This window comes from Mesocricetus auratus, unplaced genomic scaffold (genome assembly GCF_017639785.1).
Source record: "Mesocricetus auratus isolate SY011 unplaced genomic scaffold, BCM_Maur_2.0 Super-Scaffold_100008, whole genome shotgun sequence".
NCBI lineage: Eukaryota > Metazoa > Chordata > Mammalia > Rodentia > Cricetidae > Mesocricetus > Mesocricetus auratus.
This window is the reverse complement of record NW_024429192.1, coordinates 82,239,388-82,263,930: the sequence shown is the minus strand read 5'-3', so window position 1 is coordinate 82,263,930 and position 24,543 is coordinate 82,239,388. Positions and strand designations below refer to the sequence as shown.

The window sequence follows — 24,543 nt, the reverse complement described above, 5'->3', positions numbered from 1 at the left end:
ATGGGGGGTATGGTGTGTACATTTGTTTATAGGTACATGTGTACATGCTGTTGTGGCCCTGTATGGAGGCCAGTGGTTGATATCAGGTGTCTTTCCCTGTCTCTCTCCATCTTATATACTGAGGCATCTGAACCTCGAGTTTGCCAGGTAGCCTTGTCTAGCTAGCCAGCTTGTCTGAGGATCCCCCATCTCCACCTTCAGGGTTCTAGGATTACAGGGAAGCTTTTTGCCCATCCTGTAACGTGATTCCTCCCACCAGCCTGGTCCCTGTGCTGAGTCAACCCCAAATAACACAAGAGACTCCATTAGTTACAATGCTGTTGGCCAATGTCCAGGGTTTCTCATTGGCTAGTTCTGTCTTAAGTATTAACCCATGACTACTACTATAATTTCTATAAGGACTTACCTTTCTGAGGACGGCATCCTGATGTATCCTCTCTTCCCCAGGATCATATGGTGACTCTCTACTCTTGACTACATTTCCCAGAATCCTCCTGACTCTTAGTCCCACCTATCTTGCATCCCTGTTAGCCAACAGTACTTTATTCATCAACCAATAAGAGAGACATATACACAGAAGGACTTCCACCATCACCACCCTACATTTATGTGGGTGCTGATAACATGAGCACAGGTCCTCACATTTTTGTGGCAAGCACGTTACCCACTGAGTCGTCTCCCCACACCAGTACTCTTTAAGGCTTCAGAGTAGTGAGTTTGAGCTCCATCACCACCATCACAGTTTACATAATTTCTAAAAAGATTCTTACTTTTATCTATCTATCTATCTATCTATCTATCTATCTATCTATTTGGTTTTTCAAGACAGGGTTTCTTTGTGTATCCTTGGCTATCCTGGAACTCACTATGTAGACCAGGCTGGCCTGGAATCCACAGAGATCCACCTGACTCTGCTTCCTGAGTATTGGGATTAAAGGTGTGCACCACCACCGCCTGGCTACTTTTATTTTTTTATGTGTATGTGTGCGTGTGAGAGAGTTTGTGTGCCGGGCATTGGTGGAGCACGTCTTTAATCCCAGCACTCCAGAGACAGAGGCAGGCGGATCTCTGAGTTTGAGACCAGCCTAGCCTGATCTACAGAGCGAGTTCCAGGACAGCCTCCAAAACAATACAGAGAAAACCTGTCTCGAAAAAAAAAAGAGTTTGTGCATATTAATATGAGTGTTCAAGGATGTTGGATTCATCGGAGCTGGTGTTGCAAGTGGCTGTGAGCTACGAGATGCGGGTGCTGGGAATCAAACTCTGTCCTCTGCAAAAACAGCCAGTGCTCTTAACCACTGAGCCCTCCAGCCCGCTGGTGTAGGTATTGTCTTAGGGTTTCTATTGCTGGGACAAAACACCATGACCAAAGACCAATTTGGAGAACTGTAGGGAGAGATCTTACATACCTGTAGCACTGACCACAGCCGTTCGGGCGTAGTCACAGGTACATAGAAGGTGCGGGGGATAAAAGAGCTGGGGGGAAGGAGATGCGATATCTTTGGCTTCCTGTCGCATCTGGGAGAGCAGCGTGCGGACATTTGGTTCTTGACTTTCTTGGCTTCTCATGTAAGTGACTTGTCCCTCAATAAAATATCATAGGACTTCCCTACTTTGTGTAGCTTAACATTTCCACGATAGAGAACATAGGGTTTATTAGGCTTATACTTCAGCATTACTGTCCATCACTGAAGGATGTCAGGACAGGAACTCAAACAGGCCAGGATGCTGGAAGCAGGAGTTGATGCAGAGGCCATAAAGGGTACTGTTTACTGCCTTGCTTACCCAGGCTTGCTCAGGCCACCTTCTTATAGAACCCAGGACCAGCAGCTCAGGGATGGCACCACCCACCATGGGCTGGGCCCTCCACCACTGATCACATAAAGAGAAAATGCCTCACAGCTGTGATGGGGAAGGCCTGTGTATATGTTAATAAAGCATTGTTGGTCAATAGGGAGGCAAGACAGGTGGGACTAGGAGTCGAGGAGGACTTTGGAAAAGAGAAACACAGGGAGTCACAATGTAGCTGCCATAGGGGTAAGAAGTCCGGACCCTTTCTCCGGTAAGAGAAATTCTTAGATTAACAATTATGGAATAAATACTTAAGTCAGAGATAGCCAGTAAGAAACCAAGCAAACAGCCAATAGCTTCATAATTAATATAGCCTCCTGTGTGTTCATTTGGGACTGATACGGCTTTGGAACCAGGCTGGCGGGAAGGCTTTACCCTACACAGCTGGATCTCATGGAGGATTTCCTCAGCTGAGGCTCCTTCCTCTCTGATGATCCTATAGCTTGTGTCAAGTTGACACACAAAACCAGCCAGTACAGGTATATAAGGTACTGTCCACATATGAACCCACCTGACCCTCATAAGCACTCTCCAGAGGGAACTAGGACATGGTATTAGAGATAGCAGGAAATAATTTAGGTCACAAAATTATGTCAACCTAATGGGCCAAAACACCAGCAAAAGGAACTTGATTAACTCTTGGAGGGATGGCCACGAAAAAATTCCACAAGATGATCCAGCCAGGATAGAGCTTCTTGTTCTTGGGTGAAGGTGGTGACAGAAGGGGGCTGAGGTCACTGGGTAAAAACTGGCTGAGAGAAGAGGGCTGGAGCCTCCAGAAGAAAAGGGGGAAACCTGTACTGCTGAGCTAAGGAGCAAGGCCTAACAGACAGGACTCAGTGCTGCGACAATTGCGCCCCCTGGTGGACATGGTAAGGGCTGCTCCCTTCCGGTAGGATTTGATGGCAAAACCAACTGTGCAGGGGAAAAACATCCGCATTTGGAAATGGTTTTATTTTTCTGACACTGGGGTCTGCTTTATTGCCAAAGTTGGATTTGAAATTCTGGTCTCAAGAAAGTCTACTGCCTTGTCCTCTTAAAGGCTGAGATTGCAGGTTTGAATAATAATATCTGGCTTCTTTGATTTCTTGACAGAGACAGAGACATTGATTTATTAAGTCATACCAAGTTCTGGACTAGCCAGGTCTACCGAATGAGACATTATCTAAAAAAAATCTTATTTTATTGGTTCTTTTCCCCACCCCTTTCTAGGAACTGGAATTACAGATATTTGTGAGACACCATTGTGGGTGCTGGAATTAAACCTGGGTCCTCTTGCAAGAGCAACAATTAGTCTCAACCAATGAACTCTCTCTACAGCCCTGTTATCCCTCTGTGATTTATCTGCTGTGTGTGTGTGTGTGTGTGTGTGTGTGTGTGTACGTGCACACGCATGTGGGTGTGTATGCCTATGTGCAGAAGAGGACATTGGGTGTTCTCATACCAATCTACACCCATTTGCTTTGAGATAGGGTCTCTCCCTGAATCTGGGATACAACTGTTCTTTCTTAGCTAGGCTGGTCCCAGTAACCCTGCTGTTCTCAGCCATTTTAAGCTGGGCTGCAGGCATGTCCTGGAAACTCATCTTGACACATGGGTGCTGAGATCCAAATTCTGGTCTTCATGATTACACGGCAAGTGCTTCTAATTTTTTAAAATGTTGTTTTGAGACAGGGTTTCTTTGTGTAGCCCTGGTTGTCCTGGAACTCACTCTATAGATCAGGCTGACCTCGAACTCACAGAGATCCCCCTGCCTCTGCCTCCCAAGTGCTGAGATTAAAGGCGTGCATCACCATTGCCCGATTCAGCCTTCTGTTTTCTATTGATGGCAAGTCTAGGTGGAGTGAGATGGAATCTCAATGTATTTTCTATTTGCATTTCTCTGATGGCTGAGGAGATTGAACTTTATTTTTTATACAACACAAATGCCCCTCTAGACTGGTTGGTTTTTGTCAATGAAACACAAACCTAGTCATATCTGGGAAGAAGTAATCTTAGTTGAGAAAATGCTTCCATGAGATTGGCCTGTAAGCAAGTTTGCTTTAATTAATAATTGATGTGGGAGGACCCAGCTCACTGTGGGCAGGGCCACTCCTGGACAGTTGATCCTGGCTTGTGTAAGAAAGCAGGCAGAGCAAGCCAGTAAGCAGCACTCCTCCATGGCCTCTACATCAGCTCCTGCCTCCAGGTTCCTGCCCTGCTTGAGTTCCTGCCCTGAGCTCCCCACATGATGGACTGTGATGTAGAACTGTAAACAGAAGTAAGCCTTTCCTCCTCCAGTTGATTTTGGTCATGGGGTTTTATCATGGCAATAGGAACCCTTTATGGGGGGATTCTGGGAAAGCATTCCACAACTCAGCCACACCTGGAGCCCTGCTCAGTTGTCTTTAATGCACACCCAGTTGAAGCAACCAACCTCTCTCTCTCTCTCTCTCTCTCTCTCTCTCTCTCTCTCTCTCTCTCTCTCTCTCTCTCCCCTCTCTCTCTCTCTCTCTCTCTCTCTCTCTCTCTCTCTCTCTCTCTCTCTCTCTCTCTCTCTCTCTCATTGGCTTTAGACTGAAAACAAACTACCTCTTTGGAACAAGTCTTCTTAGCAAAAGGAAATTCCAACCTATGTATATTAAATCTCCAGTGTTGTTGTAGTCAGGTATATGGCACTGTGAACACACATTCAAATGTCACAGCAATAACCTTTTGATGTCATGATAAGGTTTAATGTCCTTCTTTCCTTCTTCCTTTCTGTCTTTCCTATTTTTTTATTTTGAACTAGGATGGCATTTAACAAAGGCTGTCCTTGAACTTGCTGTGTAGCTGAGGCTGGCTTTGAACTGCTGATACTCCTTCCTCCATCTCCTAAGCACTGGGATTATAGCTGAGTCACTGCGGCCAAGTTCTATTCTTGTGTCAGTATGTATTTTCCTATGTGTTTGTAGTTTTCGCCATTGCTGGAATATCTTTACCACTGTGAGAATCAGATTTGTAGATCAGCGCAGTATTCAATTTCTTCCACAGTAAACTTTGTTAGACTAATGATATCCCTCAATAATGATATATGTTTGAAGTGATAGATATACTAATCAATGATTAACACAGTAGTAAAACATCACAATGTGAGCATTTACTATATATAAATTCAAAATGTTTTAATGATCTGGGGACCTGGCTCAGTGGGAGATCACCTGCCTAGAATCCCCCAGTAAGGGGCTGGGGTATTGTTCAGTGGTAGAGCATCTGTCAAGAATCCCTCAGTGAGGGGCTTAGGTGTGGTTCAGTGGTAGAGCACCTGCCTAGAATTCCCCAGTGAGGGTCTGGGGTGTGGCTTGGTGGTCCTAGCAAGAGGAAGGCCTTGGGTGCCATTCCTGTAACTGCCTAGAAATAAGAAAATATGAAGAAACACACACACACACACACACACACACACACACACACACACACTGTTGTGCCCATCGGAGTGCAAAAAGATCTTTTATGAGACACTTGACGGGAAGGCAGAGGCAGGTGGATCTCTCTGAGTTCGAGGCCAGGCTGGACCGTCAGCCTCCAAAACAATACAGAGAAACCCTGTCTCTTAAAACCAAAAAAAAAAAAAAAAAAAAAAAAAAAAAAAGAGACACTTGAGCTGAAGGCCCAGTTTTGGAAAAGAAGAATTTAATAGCTCCGACCTCAACTAGAATGAATGTTCCAGATTCCAGAACACAACCAAGTCTTTCCACCTTGGCTCTTCATCAGACAATCCTAATGTGGTTGCTTTGATGTCATTTGTTTTGATAAGGGCTTCACTCTCTCTTCACTCCAAACTTTGGTTCTGTGAAGGGAATGTCTTACTTTAAACACACTACTCTCCTCAGATCCCTCTGCTCAGGTGCCCTGCTGGGGTGTGACCTGTTGTCTTTTCTGACTAGCCTTCCTCTGGTGACCTCTACAGGCAGCTGTAAGATTTACCCAGCAAACAATGGCGCAAGGAGATTGGTCAGAATTCCTCAGGAAATCGATATTCTGCACACTTACAATTTAAAAAAAAGTTCACAAACATTTTCTTATAATTTATTTTATGTTATGTGCATTGGTGTCAGATTCATTGGGAGTGGAATTACAGACACTGTGGATGCTGGGAATTGAACCCAGGTCTTCTGGAAGAGCAGCCAGTGCTCTTAATATTGAACCGTATCTCCAGCCCCCCTTTTTAAACAGGGTCTTGTGTAGCTCAGGCTGACCTCAAATGTCCTATGTAGCCAAGGATGACCTTGAAATTCTGTTCTTCCTCTACCTGGTGAGTGCTAGGATTACAGGCCTGGACCAATGAGGTTTAAGTGCTTCTGGGATGGACCCCAGGGCTCCATCCACACTGGGCAGGCACAGCCTGGCCAACGTGCCACTTCTCTCGAGAATTTATCACAGAAAAGTCGTCACAGCCTCCTGACTTAAACACCTACAGAGCTGGATCTGAAAGCAGAAGAGGCAGCGATTGGGAAGCTGGAGAGGTGAAGAGTTCAAGGCTGAGATTTGAGGAGAGGGCAGCACAGGCAGAGCCTGTGTCCTCCCAAGGTGCCGTGAGATGAGTCTGGGCATGTCAAAGCAGCTAGAAATTGTAGGGCAGAGCACCAGAGCAGAGTGTGTATCAAGTCAGTGGGAGCCATGCTCCGTGGGGGCCCATGACTTTGGCTAAAGCATATGAGGAAATTGTGATACCCATCCCAGCCCTCAAGTTCTGTGCTCCCTGCTGCTACGAGGACAGACAGGTACCTCCTGAGAGCCTGTGACAGACTCCTCGGACACCAGAAGGTGATCTGGGTGGCAAAGCATGCCCACCCCCATAATGGGTAAGCCCCAACTAACGGTACTCCTTCTCCTCCGTTCCCTCCCCTCCCTTTGCTGCGTAGAAAGCAGACCCTGGGTGCAGGGTTCTGCTGTAAAATCTCTCCCCTTCACAGAGGCCTATAAGAAGAGCCCCCCTCCCATGTCTAATCAGAGACCTCAACATACTGTTTGCTTACCTATGGCATCAAAGCCTGAATTCTCCTCAGAGCCCCCTCTATTCAGTTGTCTATATGTCCATGTGACATTAATAGCTGTTATAATTACTTTTTCTTTTTTGGGGGGTTTCTAAGCAGGTTTTCTCTGTGTAGCTTTGGAGCCTGTCCTGGCACTAGCTCTGTAGGAATTTCTCATTAGGCTGCTTTCCAAGTGGCACCTAAAGCTGTTCTCTGGCTGACCCTGAGAGTTGAGGACACCTGAGAGTCCTGGAGCATTTTCCTAGGAGCGTGTTTAACAGTTCACAGTGTGTGTGTGTGTGTGTGTGTGTGTGTGTGTGTGTGTGTGTGGTGTATGCATGCATACACAAGAGTGCACATGCACATGTGTGTGGAAGCCAGGGATCCATGTCAAATATCTCACTCTATCTCTCTCCACCTTATTTTCTGAGACAATGTCTCACTTGGACTCAGGGTTGATAGAGCTAGGCTAGGCTGGGCAGTAAGCCCATCCATGTCTGGCTCCTCAGTGCTGGGATTACAGCACATGATGCTTTTGCTCAATATCTTTGCCTGGGTGCTGTGGATCTGAACTCGGGTCCTCTCTTCACCTGTTGAGCCATCTCTCCAGCCCCAAGATCTCATACTTTTTTTTTGTTTGTTTGTTTTTTCCAGACAGGGTTTCTCTGTGGCTTGGGAGGCTGTCCTGAAACTCTCTCTGTAGACCAGGCTGGCCTCGAACTCTCAGAGATTCACCTGCCTCTGCCTCCCATGTGCTGTGATTAAAGGTGTGCACCACCAATTTCTTACCAAAATGACAATTCACCTTAGTGTTCTCCTTGGACCCTAACCACCCGGGGTCAGGAGGAAAGTAAGGAGAAGCAGGGAGGTTAGGAAGTCAAGGTCATCCTACATAAAGCGTTTGAGACTAGCCTGGGATACATTGTACCCGGCCTCAAAACAATAATAACAAAATCAAAATGGAAAGACATAAGTTTTCTAAGGTCAGAAAGCTGGAAAAGCCACAGTGCAGTATCCCAGTCTGCAAACCTTGGATTCCAGGACCCTGAAGCTTTACAATGATCATGTGAATTAGGCTCTGATGTCTCTGTGTGTGTGTGTGTGTGTGTGTGTGTGTGTGTGTGTGTGTGTGTGTGTGTGTTGCAATCAAGTGACTATACACACACACACACACACACACACACACACACACACACACACATATATATATACACACATACACATACATACATGGGGAGGCCAGAGCAAGACATTGGGTGTCTTCCACTATTGCTCTCCATCTCGCTGCTTTCAAACAGTGACTCCCATTGAACTGGAAGCCAGCCATTTTGAGCAGGAATCCTGGTCGCTGAGCAATCAAGGTTCACCTGTGTTTGCCTCCCAGCACTAGGATTATGAGCACACTGGGTTCTGGGAATTCAAACTCAGGTCTGCTTGTTCTCGTGAATGTGGAGCAAGCACCGTTATCCACCAGGCCATTGCCACACTCCTATCTTTAAAATTAAAAAAAATTGAATTTGAAATATTTAGTTTATGATGTGTGCATGTGTGTGGCCAGAAGACAATCCATGGGAATTAGTTCCTTGCTTGTTTGTTTTTTTTTTTTTCAAGACAATGTTTCTCTGTATAGTCCTGGTTGTCCTGGAACTCATATAAACAGGCTGGCCTTGAACCCTGAGATCTGCCTCCCAAATGCTAGGATTAAAGGCGTTCACCATTATAGGACCTGGAGGTTCTTTCTTTCTGCCATGTGGGCCCCTGGGATTGAACTCATGCCAGCAATGTTGGAAGCAAGGGTCTGTACCCATTCAGCCATCTTGCTGGCCCCTCTTTGGAATTTTTGAAGTCAACCTTCATTGCTTGAAAAGTGCCATATGGAATGGTTTTCTCTCTGATCTGAGTTTTAGGAGTATATCTGTCTAGTATCAGAAGATTCCCCAGGGCACCTATGTCATAGATTACAGATAATAAAAGGGTACCTGGGATCCATAGATGCAGCCTCTCTCATGACATAAGGTTTGGCGACAATTTCTCCTTAATTAACTCAGGTGAGTCTCTGTCAAATACGGCCTCCAGTCCATCTGGAAATTGAGATGAGGATGCTCATGTTTCTTGTTCATGAAAAAATCAGCCTTCTACAGTGTTTGGTTTCTCTTGTCCGATAGCATTTCCAACCTATCTAAGCAGCTTTGTGCTCCTCTGATGCTTTTCGTCCTTGGTCAAAAATCCATACACTGAATAAAGACCCCCAAGTGGGTGAGACAGAGGAAAGCTCCCAGGATAAGGTTTTAATTGATTGCTTGAGGAATTCTTAGCAAGAAGCCTGCAAATGTCATCACTGACAGCAAACGGGATATTATCATCCACAGGATCTTTAACAGGATGGGAGGAACACAAGCTGTGGGAATCTCAGTTCTTAAGGGAGATGCCAGAAGGGTACAGCTGGATCACGTGATAGCTGTGCCTTGAACATTTCAAGACACTGCTAGTTTGTTTCCTAACGAAAATTTCATTTCCTTTTTATTTTACTTTTGATTTTTCAAGACAGGGTTTCTCTGTATTGTTTTGGAGGCTGTCCTGGAACTTGCTCTATAGACCAGGCTGGCATTGAACTTACAGAGATCCGCCTGCCTCTGCCTCTCCTGAGTGCTGGGATCAAAGGCGTGCGCCACCAACGCCCAGCTGAAAATTTCATTTCAAGAAGCAAAACGTGTTAAGCTGGACCTGGGTAGTGCAGGTCTTGCCAGGACTCAGGGAGCTGAGACAGAAGGATCATGAGTTCAAGGCAACTTAGTGAGACCCTACCTCAAAATCAAAAGTGCTAGGGCATCGATTGGTGGTAGAGTACCTGCCTAGAATCTCCCAGTGTGGGGCTAAGGGTGTGGCTCAGTGGTAGAGCATTTGCCTAGCACAGTGAGGCCCTAGGTACTGCATTAAAATGAGGAGGAGGAAGAGAAGGAGGTGGTGGTTGCTAAAAAATGAAAAGAGAGTCTGTCACTTGGGTAAAACATTTCTTGTCCACTCAGAAGAAAGAGTTTCAGGCTTTCCATGCTCTCACACTTGACACTGACCTGTCTTTTTCACCATCACCATTTTTTTCTTTTGCTGTATAGTGGTGTCTCATTGTGTTTCAGACTGTGTCTATTTTAATGACTGGTAATTCTAAGCATCTTCTCATTTGCTCATTCTTCATCTATACTATGATCTATTAGGGAGCAAAAATTATAATGCAGGAAAAAGAGGAGAGAGAAAATGGAGAGGACATTTTTGAGTGATCGAGAAAGGACCAAAAGAAGGCATGGAGGAGCTGGATTTAGATAGGATAAAAATGGTTGATTCTGCTGGGTGTGGTGGGGCACACCTTTAATCCCTGCACTCAGGATGCAGAGGCAGGTGGATCTCTGTGAGTTCAAGGCTAGCTAGGGCTACATGATCAGACCCAGCCTAAAAAGAAAAAGAAAAAGTTGATTCTATGAGGAAGTGAGACCTTTATTTTAATACCCTCACTGCTATCAGAGAATGCCCAACAATAAGCAACATGCAAAGAAGAAGGATTTTTAACTCCCAGTTTCATGCAAGTTGGCCCATCATGATGGGGAAGGTGTGAAGCAAAACAATTCACATCATGGCTGCCAAGAAGCAGAGAGAAAGATGTGCCCTCAGTGATGCTCCCCCAAGGACTTACTGCCTCTAACCAAGCTACAGTTCCATTGCCTCCCAATGGTTCATTCAAAATGGGAACCTGGGCTGGAGAGATGACTCAGCAGTTAAGAGCACTAACTCCTCTTCCAGGGGTCCTGAGTTCAATTCCCAGCAACCACATGGTGGCTCACAACTGTCTATAATGAGATCTGGTGCCCTCTTTTGGCCTGCAGGTGTACATGCAGGCAGAATCCATATACATGATAAAACAAATTAAAAAAAATTGGAACCCTCGAACTCACAGAGATCCGCCTGCCTCTGCCTCACGAGTGCTGGGATTAAAGGCGTGCGCCACCACCGCCCGGATTCTTAAGGTTCTTATCATCCAATTGTCTTTGGAAACCTACTCACAGGCTCACCCAGAGGTATGCTTCATGAACTTCCTAGGGGTATCCTAAGTCAAGCAATTTAACAATCAACATAAGCCATCAACGATGTGGAGAGATGGCTCAGCAGTTAAGAGCACTGGCTGTTCTTGTAGAGGACCTGGGTTCAGTTCTTCAGGTCATCCACATGGTAAACCAGTTGCAGCAGGTCTGATGTCCTCGCCACTAGGCACACCTACACACACACACACACACACACACACACACACACACACACACACACACACACCTGCATAAAATAAAGCAAAATTTAAAATAATCCTCATCTCACCAGGAGGTGTTAGGCCATGGAAATAGGGCAGGAATGACTTGGTGACCTGGTAAACATGAGGGAGAAGGGATACAGAGCTTGGGGTCTTATTTCTCCAAATTTGAGGGAATTTGGGACTGCATAGTTCAACCTGAAGAGACCTGTAAACAGTAACAGGCAGTGTTGTTGTTTGATACCATCAACCATGACCTGGGACTCCCAGGAACTAGATTTGGTTTCACCATACCCAGCCACCCGATCCAGATGCCTGAGCCTCTTTGTAAGTGCAGAAGGTGTTTTTTTTTTTTTTTTTTTTTGGCCAGTGTTTGCACAGCTGGGCCGCATGATTCACAAACCTGTGTATTATTCATGCTTTTGACCTATTCTAACCAGAACTTCACCCAAAAGGCTAAATTATTAAGCACAGGGAGTCATCTTTGTTGCTGCTAACTAGAAAAGTCACTAAAAAGTAGTGAATTTTTTCTTTTACTGAGATGTTTTTGCTTCTTTGTGATGACACATAATTGATCTCAAAATCCAAAACACATGCTGGGCAGTGGTGGTACACACTTTTCATCCCAGCACTTGAAAGGCAGAAGCAGGTGAATCTCTGAATTTGAGGTCTCTGTGATCAACAGAGTGAGTTGCAGGACAGCCAGTGCTACACAGAGAAACCCTGTCCTGAAACACCAAAACTAAACCGAACATCCCCTGCCCCCAACACACGCACAGGACAAAAGGTACCTGACGAATTAGACAAGGAGAGAGCAAACATTGCCACCTGAATAGAGTCTTAAAGATGTGATGAATATATTTAATAATGACCACAATTATGACTTCAAACTCTAAGTCAAACAAAACTTTTCTTGTGTAAGCAATATGCTAGGGTATCTAGTCACAACAGGAAAAGAAACTAAGAAACATGTTGCTAGGAGTAAGTCTGTTGATATGGACTAACTGTCAAGCTGAACTGACTTGGATGTGTGTGTGTGTGTGTGTGTGTGTGTGTGTGTGTGTGTGTGAGACAGAGAGACAGAGAGACAGAGACAGAGAGACACAGAGAGACAGAGGCAGTCATTGGTGTCTTTCTCAATCATTTTTTCCCCATTGAGACGGTGTCCCCCTTTGTATCCTTGACTGGCCTGGAACTCACAGAGAACAATCTTCCTCTACCTCCCAAATGCTAGGATCAAAGACGTGCCCCACTACACCCTACCTCAATCCCTTTTCACTTACAGGTCTCTCACTTTGGAGCTCACTGATTGGCCAATGAGCCCCAGGGAGCTTCCTGTCCTACCTCCCCAGTGCTGGGATTACAGGAGTGTGTGCCCCACCCTGTGTGTATCTGTTTCTCCCTTTCCCTCTGTGTGCATGTATGCGTGCATGTGCATGTGTGTCTGTGTGTGTGTGTGTGTGTTCTATGGCACAATGCAAACAGCTGACTGTATTTCCTGTATGCAAACTTCAAAGAAGTGAGGAGGCTGGGGAGAGGGCTCAGCGGGTGAAGTGCCTGCTGCACAAGCATGCCTACCCACCTCTGAGAACAGGAACCTACATCAAAAAGCTGGGTGTGGCAACGCACTTCTAACCCCCAGCACTGGGGAGGTGGAGCCACAATGATCCCTGGAAGTTGTCGGCCAACCAGGCTGGCTAAGTCCTAGGATGCTAGGTTCACTGAGAGATTCTCAAAAGAGAAAGTGGAGAGCAACTGAGAAAGATACTGGACATTGACCGCTGTCTGCACAGGTGTGTACACACGCAAATATGTAAACACACACATAGTTAAGAAAGTGGGGCCGTAATTCCATCAGTTTGGGAAGCTGAGGCAGGATTGCCAGCCTGCCTGGGGCAACACAGAAAAATATCATTTCAAAAAAGAAAACTGTTGGGTCTGGGAATGGGCCTCAGTTGGTGCAGCCTGCCTAGCGGGCAGGAAGCCCCAGGTTCCATCCCCAGCACTGCATTGTGGGATACACTAGAATCCCAGCCACCACTCCGAAGGTAGAGTTCAATGTTATTCTTAGGCACCTGTGAGTTTGTGGTCAGCCTGGAATATATGACTGTGCTAGGAAAATTATGTGCCAGGCGATGGTGGTGCACACCTTTAAACCCAGCACCCAGGAGGCAGAGGCAGGTGGATCTCTGAGTTCAAGGTCAGCTGGATCTACAATACAGAGTGAATCCCAGGACAGCCAGAGCTGCTATACAGAGAAACCCTGTCTGGGAAAACAGAAAACAACAACAAAAAACAAAAAGAAAAAAGAAAAAAAGGAAAGAAAATTATGTGACCAAGGCCTTGTGACACTGACTTTTGAGGTTTTCCACCCTAGATTGATGTCAGTCTCACACATAAGCACACATACACTGAAGACAGACCTTCCCAAACAGCAGCTACTAACACCTGGGCAGTCTTCAGTTCACCAAATAGCTTTGTTTGCAGAACTGAAACCTTAGTTAAGGTTTGTTGAGGTTTTTTTCTTCTTTTAATTGGCTGTTCCTATCTACATTTCTATAAATAGAAGAGGGAAAGGGAGTGTGCACGGTTTCATTACTAAGGTAAAGATACTTGAGCCACACACACTTGATCCTTGAACATGAAATCTAAGAGGTTGTAAGCATCACAGTTTCAATCCTATATAAGGTAGTGAAAGCCCATCTGGGTTGTTTTCCCCTTGTTCCTACAACTCTTTCCCCACTCTCGATTTTAAATCTAAATTGGTGAGTAGTTGGTGGGCCTGCCAGATCCCACGATCTCCTTCCCTGCACGTACTATATTAGACTTGTAGATTTTCTACTCAGAATTCTTTTCTTATAAACTTGGCTGGCACGTGGGGGGTCTGCAGCATTGCAATTCTCTGACTGAAGCACAGTTTATAATGTGTTTAATTTTTAAATGTCTCGTAGCTGCCTATGCTGATTGACTAGGTGAGTATAATGTTTACAAGAAGACTGGTCCTTAAGAAAATAACTTTTATTTGGCTTTAGATGATTTAAAGACTTGACCATGCCTCTCAGGCTGGGTTGGAGTCCACTATGTAGCCAAGGATGCCCTTGGATTCTTGATCCTCCTACCTCCTGAGTACTGGGATTACAGGTGTGCACACCAAGCCCAGCTTGGCCTTTTTTTTTCTTCTTTTTAACTTCAATTTTGAGTGAATTCAGGATAAATCATGGAGACAAGAGTGTCGGGAGTATTTTCTGTATCTGGGTTTGACTTGGTACTCTGTTCTATCACTTAACAGGTGCTTATCACATTTTAAAACTCTAGGAATACACGCAGTGCAGAGAATACGTGTTCTTCCCACATGTCCATTTTCCCCGTTGCCATTACTCACATTTCGTTTATTCTGTATGACCAGGTGGAAAATGAGCATCACGGACGTGCTTAGTGCTGACGACATCGCAGCAGCTCTGCAGGAATGCCAAGGTGAGGGGGGACTGGAGGAGTGGGGCTTGGTGGCACCCTGGGGACTGAAGCAGAAGGAAATCAAGCTCTAGGGCAGTTGATAGGGTGCCTGCCTAGCATGTACGAAGGCTTGGGTTCCATCCCCAGCATGGGAAAGAATGGTGATATATACCCGTATTCTCCACACTAGGGAGTTGGAGGCAGGAGGATTAGGACTTCTAGACCATTCCTGGCTACATAGGGAGCTTGAGGCCAGCCAGGACTATGAATCTCTGTCTCAAAAACAGGCAAACAAATGAAAGTAATTATAAAGTTGAAGGGAGACACGAGGCAGGCATGAGTTCCCACCTTCATCAAAGCAGTAAAGATGAAAACACTCAAAGAGGTGCAGAATCCATTAGTGGAACTGCTGTAATTAGCCCACTAACACTATAGGAATTTCAAGACCTGAGTATGTGGGTATGCTTAGGTAAGATTGACTAAAGGACTGGGCGGGGGGAGTCACTGGGGGTCAGTAATGTAGCTCAGTGGTAGAGAGCACTTGCTTGCATGCACAAAGCCCTCAGTTCAATTCGAAGAACTGAAAAGCAGAAAAAAAAGGAATGAACAAACAAACAACAAACAAGCCTCAGCAGAAAGGATGGAGGGCTGCCGCTCAATACTAGGGTCAGCCTGAGTTAGTCAAACAAGAGTGAGTCAGCACACTTATTCTCCTGAACCTGTTTGAATTCACTGTTTCCATCAATTACACCCATGGTGCTGTGTGCAGTTGCTGGGTGAGGAGAGGTAAGGGAAGGCTCAGAGCAGAGCCAGGAGAGGTGTGCAAAATCAAGTGGAGAGGGCAACCGGGGGCAGCAGGGACAAGGTGACATCACAGACCACCTAGTCTTGCCCCCCTGAGTCCCGGGAAAGTCAAGGATCCATGTAGCTCGGTGACCATAGGGAAGTATTTTAATAGCCTACACCTTTGTCACCTGGGCATAAATCCAGAATGTGACCCACTGAAGTCAGGATAACCTGTCTGTTCTCTAGACCCAGACACTTTTGAACCACAAAAGTTCTTCCAGACTTCAGGCCTCTCCAAGATGTCTGCCAGCCAAGTGAAGGATGTCTTCCGGTTCATAGACAATGACCAGAGTGGATACTTGGACGAAGATGAGCTCAAGTAAGCTGTGTACTGATCGACTCATCATGGATGGATGGGGCTGGGGTGCATGGAAGCCCCTGTGTGCTCAGTACTTTCTCCATGGCCAGCTCTGGCATTGGATGCTCATCTGCGTTTCAGAGAGTGTAAACTGGCCACACTTCTACCTGCATGGGGCACTAAATGTGGCACTGAGGACTCGGTACAAAGAGTGATTTGTTCAAGGGATTTCCTATGGCAAATGAAACTTAACAAAACTCTTTAAAATGGACACCTGGCACTGGTTTCTATGGCAAAAGAGAGCCCTGCCATCTAGGCTTTGACTGATGTTTGTGGCTGTCAGATACATGGACTGGAAAGAAGGGAAGGGGACAGGGAGGAAGAGGAGGAGGGGGAAGGGAGAAGGAAGGGGAAAGGGAGAAGGAGAGAGAAGGGAGGGAGGGAGGGAGGGAGGGAGGAAGGGAGGGAGGGAGGGTAAGGCAAAGCGCACAAGGTCCTGCGGGAACTTGCCACCAGCCTTTTGTGGTGCTGTAGGTTTTTCCTCCAGAAGTTCCAGAGTGATGCGAGAGAGCTGACTGAGTCAGAGACCAAGTCCTTGATGGCTGCAGCGGACAATGATGGAGATGGGAAGATCGGGGCTGATGGTAGGTCTGCTCCTACATGTAGCATAAAACACATCAGCAGAGGGGGTACCCAAGGGGGCTTCTGGGCTAAACCCCTTTTCAGAGTTCTGATGAATTCAGTCTTCTCACCTGCAAAATGGGATTGGGCAAGCATGCCAGTTGGGCACAAGCATGTGGTATCACTGGGGAGGTAGCTCATGGGTCCAGCATGTGCTTAGCACGTTTGAATTTGGTCTCCAGCACTGCTCCCCTTCCCCAGCATACACAGATTCTGGGATGTGGATGGTAAGAAGGCTCAGTGAGAAAGGGTTCTTGCTGCCAAGTCGGGGGACCCAAGTTCAATCCCTGGAGCCTACATGGTAGGAGGAGAGAACCAACTTCCAAAAGTTCTCTTCTGACTTCCACATGTGTACACATGCAATGCTTGAAGACAAGAATTCACATCTGTAATCCCAGCACTTTAGAGGCTGAGGAAGGAGATTTGCAGTGAGTTTGAGACCAGTCTGGGCTACATAAGGAGCTTATGGGTTGCAGAGTGAGGCTCTGTCTCAGGACACACACACACACACACACACACACACACACACACACACTTCTGTGTTACATGATACAACATAACTATGAACTAGTCACTAACTATGAACTTAGAAAAAAAATGGTTCCTCTGATGAAGGGACTAGCTAATCACTTGGTCTTCCAAACTAATTTGCAAGGTGCTTTTAGTCTGCTTTGAAAATAATGCAAGAAATATCTGCCAGGATTTAAGCAAAGATAGTATGACAGTTTACTGCCCACCAATGGATGTGTTAAACAGAGGACAGGGGCTGGGAGGTGGCTCAGTCAATAGTGTTTGCCACACACATGTTAGGACCTGAGTTCAGATCCCCACCAGCTGTGTTAGAAGCTGGGCATGATGGCATGCATTAGTGATCACAACACCCAGTGGAGGGGGAAGCATGGAGACGGAGGGCAGATCCTCAGGGACCTACTCACCACCCACCCTAGCACAAATCAGTGCACCTAGGTCTCTATGAGAGACCCTATATCAAAAAATAAGGGAAGAACAATTGAAAGCAACAATGATTCTAATTTCTAGCCTCTACATGTGCATGTTCACACAAATGCATGGGCGTACACACACACACACACACACATACACACCACCAACAACAACAACAACAACACCAACAGGGCCAATAAAGGACAAATAAGCCAACTATAATTCATAGTGTCATCTACGTGCAGAGTCCTAGACTCAAATGTCGTAAGATTGTTTATGTTTGATTTTGTCAAGCCACTTACATTTCTGTTTAGGCGATGACTCAGACGATGGTATAGGGAGGGGCATCCTGCTTGTGGCACTAGTTAGAGAAACTGAAAATGCTAAAGTACATTTGTTTGTCTGGGGCAGGGTCTCATATACAGTCCTGGCTGGCCTTGAACTTCTTCATATGTAGCTGGAACTGACTTTGAATTCCTGATTCTCCTGCTGCTACCTCCCTGGTCCTGTGATTTGCAGGCAATGTCACATGCCCAACCTTAGATCCTTACTGAAATATATTATTTCACAAAGCTTTTATAGGTCCTAGATAAAACAGCTCAGGCAAAGGAAGCTTGACGCATTTAAACATAACCATGAAGCCCAGGTTGGTGGCACATGTGTATAATACCAGCATTTGGCAAGTTGTGGAGCTTGAAGCCAGGCTACATTATGAATTCTAGGCTAGCCTTGGCTATGGAAGTTAAAACCCTTTCTCAAATTTAAAATGCTAATTTGCAAAAAGCCACAACCTTGAAAGACTCTGCAGAGATAAAAGTTGAACCAGCCAATATAAAGCAAATCTCCATTTTCAATTCCACTGCACCAGCCACAGTTCATTAGTGTCGGGTTCGAGATGTTAGGTAGATAAGAATGCTTGATGCACAGACATGAGGACCTGCGATTGGACCACAACGCCCATGTAAAAATCTAGGCATGGCTACGAATAAACCTATAACGCCAGTGCTATCTGAAGTGGAGATAGGGGAATAATTTCGGCTTGCTGTCTTTGAGTCTAGCTCCAGGTTCAGTGAGAGACCCTGTCTCAAGGGAATAAGGTGGACAGTGATAGAGCAGAACACACAGCATTCTTCTCTGGCTTCTCTGGGCTCACAGGTATACATATCACACACACACACACACACACACACATGCACACATGCACACACAATGCATGCACACAGGCATGTACACACCACTCTCTCACGCAGAAAAGATTGTCAGATCATAAGTATGTTTCTTTTAGTAATATAAACGTTGGAGGAAGGCTAAGGTTAGGGCTCAGGAGGAAAATCTGTTTAAAGCTCTACCCTGTTGAATCACACAGCTACAGAATAGTGAAGGAAAACCTCCCGTGTTTATCTGACATGAACCAGACAATACACTGCATGTTTACAGTGAACAATTATACCAAATTCCTTCACTGCTGGGGAAAGATGACTAAGTTGAGCTCTAACTAAGGGGCTGTAGATATGAAGATATTTGTTAAATACAATATGCATGGGTCTGGGAGATGGCTCAGCAGGTCTAAAGCATCTGCCATGCAAGTGTAAGGACCACAGTTCGAATTCTGGGAATTCAAATGCAAATGCTCGGAGATCCAGGTGGCCCACCTGCAACCTCAGGCCTCACTTGAGAAATGGAGACAGGGGATCCCTGGATCCTTGGCAAGCTGGAGTAGATGGATCAGTGAGCTCTAGGTTCAAGTGCGAGACCCTGTGTCGATACACAAGATGGAGAGTAACTGAGGAATACTCCTCATGCCAACTGCTGGCTTCCACCCATGTATACACATGTGCATCCATACACATGCACACATACTCATCCCACACACTTGCACATATATGTGTACATGCACACACATAGCCTATGCAGAGAAAACAGTGCATGTTGTTGCACAGGCTTGCAATCCCACACCTGGGATGTGGAGGCAGGACGATAACAAGGCAGGAGTTCAAGATCATCCTTGGCTATATAGAAAGTTTGAGACCAGTAGTCTATATTAGAACATCTCAAAAAAATTATGTACAGAAAGCTAAGGCATTTGGCAAATACCTGCAATACCAGCACTTTGGAGACTGAGACAAGAAGATAATCAATTTGAGACCAACTGGAGCTGCCAGGGAAAACCCTACCTAAAAAGTAATGCAACAGCTGGATGGGATGCTGCAAACTCCCATGCTCACTGATGCTCGGTGTCTTCCAGGCAAGTCCCGAATGGGGCCATGCTTCTCTGAGAATTTATTTCATCTTTTTTTCCCTCTCTTCAGGATTCTCTGGGGGACAGCACACCTGCAAAACACTGAGTCTGTTCTTTCCTCTTCTATTCTAGAATTCCAGGAAATGGTGCATTCTTAAAGTCCAAGTCTATGGAAGAAAGAGTGGAAGGTGAATTCTGCCAGAAGGTCTCCAAAGCCCTGGGACCGGGAAACTCCCCAACCTATCCTGAACTAATTTCCTGAGTCCCCCCAAAGCACTTCTGCAATGTGCTCCTTATTTGAAAAAATGCAATGGTCTGTGGCTCTTCATTCTTTGGTGGTGGTGGGTAGGTCCTGATGAGTTCTGTAAGTTCCCCCTGGCAGGCAATGCCTTTAAAAAAATCACCCAATAAAATCATTTCTCATCATTGGCTGATGTATGGGTATATTGGTTACTTGTCTCCATGCTGTGACAAATGTCTGACAAAAGCAACTTAAGGAAGGAAGGATAGATTCCTGTGGCTCACAGTTGGAAGGGACAGTCCATCATGGTGGCAGTCACATCACAACTTTGGTCGGGAAGCAAATAGAAATGCATGCTGGTGCACAGATCACTTTCTCCTTTGTCTTTGGTCCAGGACCCCAGCCTTGGGAATGGGGCCACTCCACTTATGGTGGATCTTCCCACTTCCCTATAACCTAAATATAGATTATTCCTCACAGACATGCCCAGAGCTTTGTTTCCATAGTGATTTGAAGTCCTGCCAAGCTGACAATACTAATCTTGTTTTATTTTGCAATAGGATTTCAAAATTTAGCCTCGGCTGGTCTGGAGCTCCTTATGAGAGACCGTGCTGGCCTTAACCTCATAAAGATCCACCAGCCTCTACTTCCTCAGAGGTAGAAGGGATTAAAGATGTGCATCTCCATACCCAGCTTCAACAAGTGGTTTTGCTCTTGTTGTTGTTTTTTTCTTCAGCAAGGTAATGGGACCAAAGAAAGTAGTGACTAAGGGTTTGTCCAAAGATCTCAAGTGCCCTCAAGCACTGAGTAAGCCATACTGGCATTGCACATGAGGAGACAGGAGAACTGTTTTTGTTTTTTTTGTTTTGTTTTGGAATCTGGTTTTAAAAACATGTAAGTGTTGCAAATAAGTATTTCGGTCCTGCTGGGAATTTTATTCTCAGCACTCTAGCTAACTCTGAAATTAATATTTTCAGAGAGATTTTAGCCAGCACAAAATCCGCCTTACATGAGCCAGACACAGTGGTGCACATCTGTAATCCCAATGCTCAGGAGATGGAAGCATTAGGATAAGAAGTTCAAGACCAGCTTTGGCTATGTGTGGTGCAAGTAGGGCTATGTCTTTTCTCAGCCAGAAAAGACACTTGCCACCAAGTCTGATGACCTGAGTTTGACCTCCAGGACACAAACAGTGGAAGGAGAGAGATTGACTCCTGAGAGTTATCCTCTGACCTCTCCAATCAAGCTGTGGCACAGTGCCCTGCCCCGCCAATAAATAAAAGTTACTTTAAAAACTACTCTTCCACATATGTTTTCTGCTCTGGTGGGTTAGAGATCAAGCATGGGGATGCAGAACAGTTGAACAGGGGTATAAATCTTAGAGTGCTTGCTATCATAGCTCAACACAATAGACTCATTTAGAAGTTGTTTTGGCTTTTTCCTCCCAGAGAAACAAGCATTCAGGTTAGCTTGCCCTAGCAGGAGCCCCACCCCACCCCTTCTTCTCAGCCACCATTTTCCTGGCCCATAAGAGACGACACCATGTGAAGCTAGCCTCAAGGGTCCTGTTACCACGCTGGGGAGTCTCAAGCCAGGAATTTCTCATTAGGCTGCTTTCCAAGTGGCACCTAAAGCTGTTCTCTGGCTGACCCTGAGAGTTGAGGACACCTGAGAGTCCTGGAGCATTTTCCTAGGAGCGTGTTTAACAGTTCACAGTGTGTGTGTGTGTGTGTGTGTGTGTGTGTGTGTGTGTGTGTGTGTGGTGTATGCATGCATACACAAGAGTGCACATGCACATGTGTGTGGAAGCCAGGGATCCATGTCAAATATCTCACTCTATCTCTCTCCACCTTATTTTCTGAGACAATGTCTCACTTGGACTCAGGGTTGATAGAGCTAGGCTAGGCTGGGCAGTAAGCCCATCCATGTCTGGCTCCTCAGTGCTGGGATTACAGCACATGATGCTTTTGCTCAATATCTTTGCCTGGGTGCTGTGGATCTGAACTCGGGTCCTCTCTTCACCTGTTGAGCCATCTCTCCAGCCCCAGGATCTCATACTTTTTTTTTGTTTGTTTGTTTTTTCCAGACAGGGTTTCTCTGTGGCTTTGGAGGCTGTCCTGAAACTCTCTCTGTAGACCAGGCTGGCCTTGAACTCACAGAGATCCGCCTGCCTCTGCCTCCCAAGTGCTGGGATTAAAGGCGTGCGCCACCAACGCCCGGCTAGGATCTCATACTTTTAACCAATGTCCATACTTAACATTTTCTGGGGCCCTCCTATGCTGCCTCCCATATGCTAAATAGACTACCTGGGAATTTAAACCTCTTTAATCCCAGGACTGAGGAGGCAGAGGCAGGTGAGGCTCTGTGAATTTAAGGTCAGTATGGTCCACATAGAGAGTTCCAGGCCAGCCAGGGCTACATAGTTGAGGTCCTGACTCAAAAAAAAAAACCCAAAGTTAAAACAAACAAATAAAACAAATACTCTGCTTATATAATCATCACACTTGGTTTTAGAAACTTAATTTCACAGCCTTCTTAGGAGAAAGAGCAATTAAAAAAGCAACTAAGAAGATGGCTGATCAGGTAAAAGCATCTGTTGTGTAGTTAGACCAGGAGAGCCCCCAGGAGCTTGTGGACCATCTAGCCTGCTGTGTGCATCAGTCAAACAACAGACCCTGCCTCAAACAAGATGATGGACTGAAGTTGCCCTCTGACCTCCATTACTGTGGCATGAACACGTCCTCTCTCTCTCTCTCTCTCTCTCTCTCTCTCTCTCACACACACACACACACACACACAGATCCTCCATACACATACTGTGGCATGGATACACCTTCACTCACACATAGACATACATGCATGTCCTGCATAAATTTCTGTTTCTACACAGTTTTGATTTACTAATAGTTTTACATACTGAGGGACCAAATCAAAACAGGAAAATTCTAATAAAGTCTATTAGTTCAGAAAAGGGCTAACGAAGCTTACAGGCAGCTTTATTTTCATGCTTGCCTTTGATATTTTCACGTAATCTGCAGATGACCAACGAAATATGTTCTCAACACAGTTGAATATTTGACTTTAAAATGAAGGTCTAGATTGCAATATATTTTACAACTCTGAAAAACTAAGTGTCTGTCATTTTTCTTGCTTGTTTTTAAAATAAGACTGTAACAGTGGCTTTAATTTGAACTATTTTTTAAAATCTAACTACAATCTTGGTTTTTAATTTGGTGAGGTAGTTTGAGATTTAATGGGTGTGACATCAAAGCCAGTTTTGTGAATGGCTTAACTGTTGAGACTCAGAATTACTGAGCCTGGTGGTGCACAGTGGCAATGCCACAATTTGGAAGGTGGGGGCTGGGGAGATGGCTCAGCAGTTAAGAGCACTGGCTGCTCTTCCAGAGGACTGGGTTCAATTCCCAGCACCCACATGGCAGCTCACAACTGTCTGTAACTCCGGTTTCAGGGGTCCTGAAACTTCTCATGGCAAAACACTAATACACATAAAATTAAAAACAAAACAAAACAGAACTTGGCAGGTGAATGGAGGACCAGGAATTCAAGGCCATTCTTGACTACATAGTGATTTGGAGGTCAGGCTGGGCTATTCGAGATCCTGTTTTGTTTATTTAAAGAAACAACAACAAAATATTTTTTGAGACAGGTCTATGTAGCGTAGGCTAGCCTTAGTTTCCACATCCCAAATGTAAGACTATTTGCCTGTGCCATCATGCCTAGCTAACGTATAGGTTTTCAAAGTAGTTCTTTCTGTATCAAAATGAAAATGAAGCAAAGATGAGACATACTTGTCGATTTGCTTTTTTACATAGTTCTGTGTAGCAACTACAGTTCAGTGTGGTGTAAATGCGTGCTCACGAGTCCAATTTCAAGCAAAAACCTATCCCGTATCTCTTCTGCAACTGTTAGGGTGTGGGATTACTTCACAAACACATAAGAAGACTGATGAAATCGGAATCGACAGGATAGTTTCCACTTGGCCTGTTAATTTATTCACCAAGAAGACTATAGATTTACATGTTTTCACTTGGCCAACAAAACAAAAACCTAAAAAAAAAAACCAAAAACACAGCTTTACTTTGTCAGTTGTAGGGTAGATTTTTAAAAAAGGATTTATTTATTTTATTTTATATGTATATGCGTACCACATTCGTGCTGGTACCCATGGAGGCCAGAGGAGGGCATCAGATCCCCTGGAGCTGGAGTTACAGATGCTTATAAACTGCCTGAGGGGGGCTTAGAACTGAACCCAGGTCCTCTGTAAAAGCAGTCAGTGCCTTCTCTCCAATTCTATGGTAAGGTAGATGTTGACATTTTTTGCCTTTATTTATTAGCCCATTACTTACAGCTAATATAAATAGAGGTGCTATTTGATCCTGTTACCTCCTCATCATCAGTGCTGGATTACAGGCATGCACCGCCACACCGAGTTTATGTGGTGCTGAAGGGCAGAAGTGACTTCAACAAGTTGTTCTGTGTATAGATGTCAAAAAATAACAGCTGAAAATGGGGCAAACTTCAAGACACATGTATATGCCTTGCTAAATGCTTCTTCACACTTCAAAAATACCGTTTCCACGGCGCACACCTTTTAATGCCAACACTCAGGAGGCAGAGGCAGGGGGATCACTGAGTTCGAGGCCAGCCTGGTCTACACAGCGAGTTTCAGGCCAGCCTTGGCTACATAGT

General features: G+C 45.3%; 1 protein-coding gene across 3 annotated transcripts; it reads left to right on the top strand.

The window, feature by feature from the left end:
* The first annotated feature begins 6,459 nt into the window (after positions 1 to 6,459).
* Positions 6,460 to 20,018, top strand: Ocm2 (oncomodulin 2). 3 transcript variants are annotated; one of them, XM_040750344.1, is made up of 5 exons: positions 6,460 to 6,671; positions 14,540 to 14,607; positions 15,619 to 15,751; positions 16,265 to 16,374; positions 19,725 to 20,018. In XM_040750344.1, the coding sequence occupies exons 2-5, from the start codon at positions 14,547 to 14,549 to the stop codon at positions 19,748 to 19,750; spliced, it is 330 nt and encodes a 109-aa protein (XP_040606278.1). In that variant the 5' UTR covers positions 6,460 to 6,671; positions 14,540 to 14,546; the 3' UTR covers positions 19,751 to 20,018. The 3 variants fall into 3 exon arrangements, with proteins under 3 accessions (XP_040606278.1, XP_040606277.1, XP_005079990.2); XM_040750343.1 differs by lacking the exon at positions 6,460 to 6,671 and adding an exon at positions 12,795 to 12,926; XM_005079933.4 differs by lacking the exon at positions 6,460 to 6,671 and adding an exon at positions 13,827 to 13,898.
* The last annotated feature ends 4,525 nt before the right edge of the window (positions 20,019 to 24,543 follow it).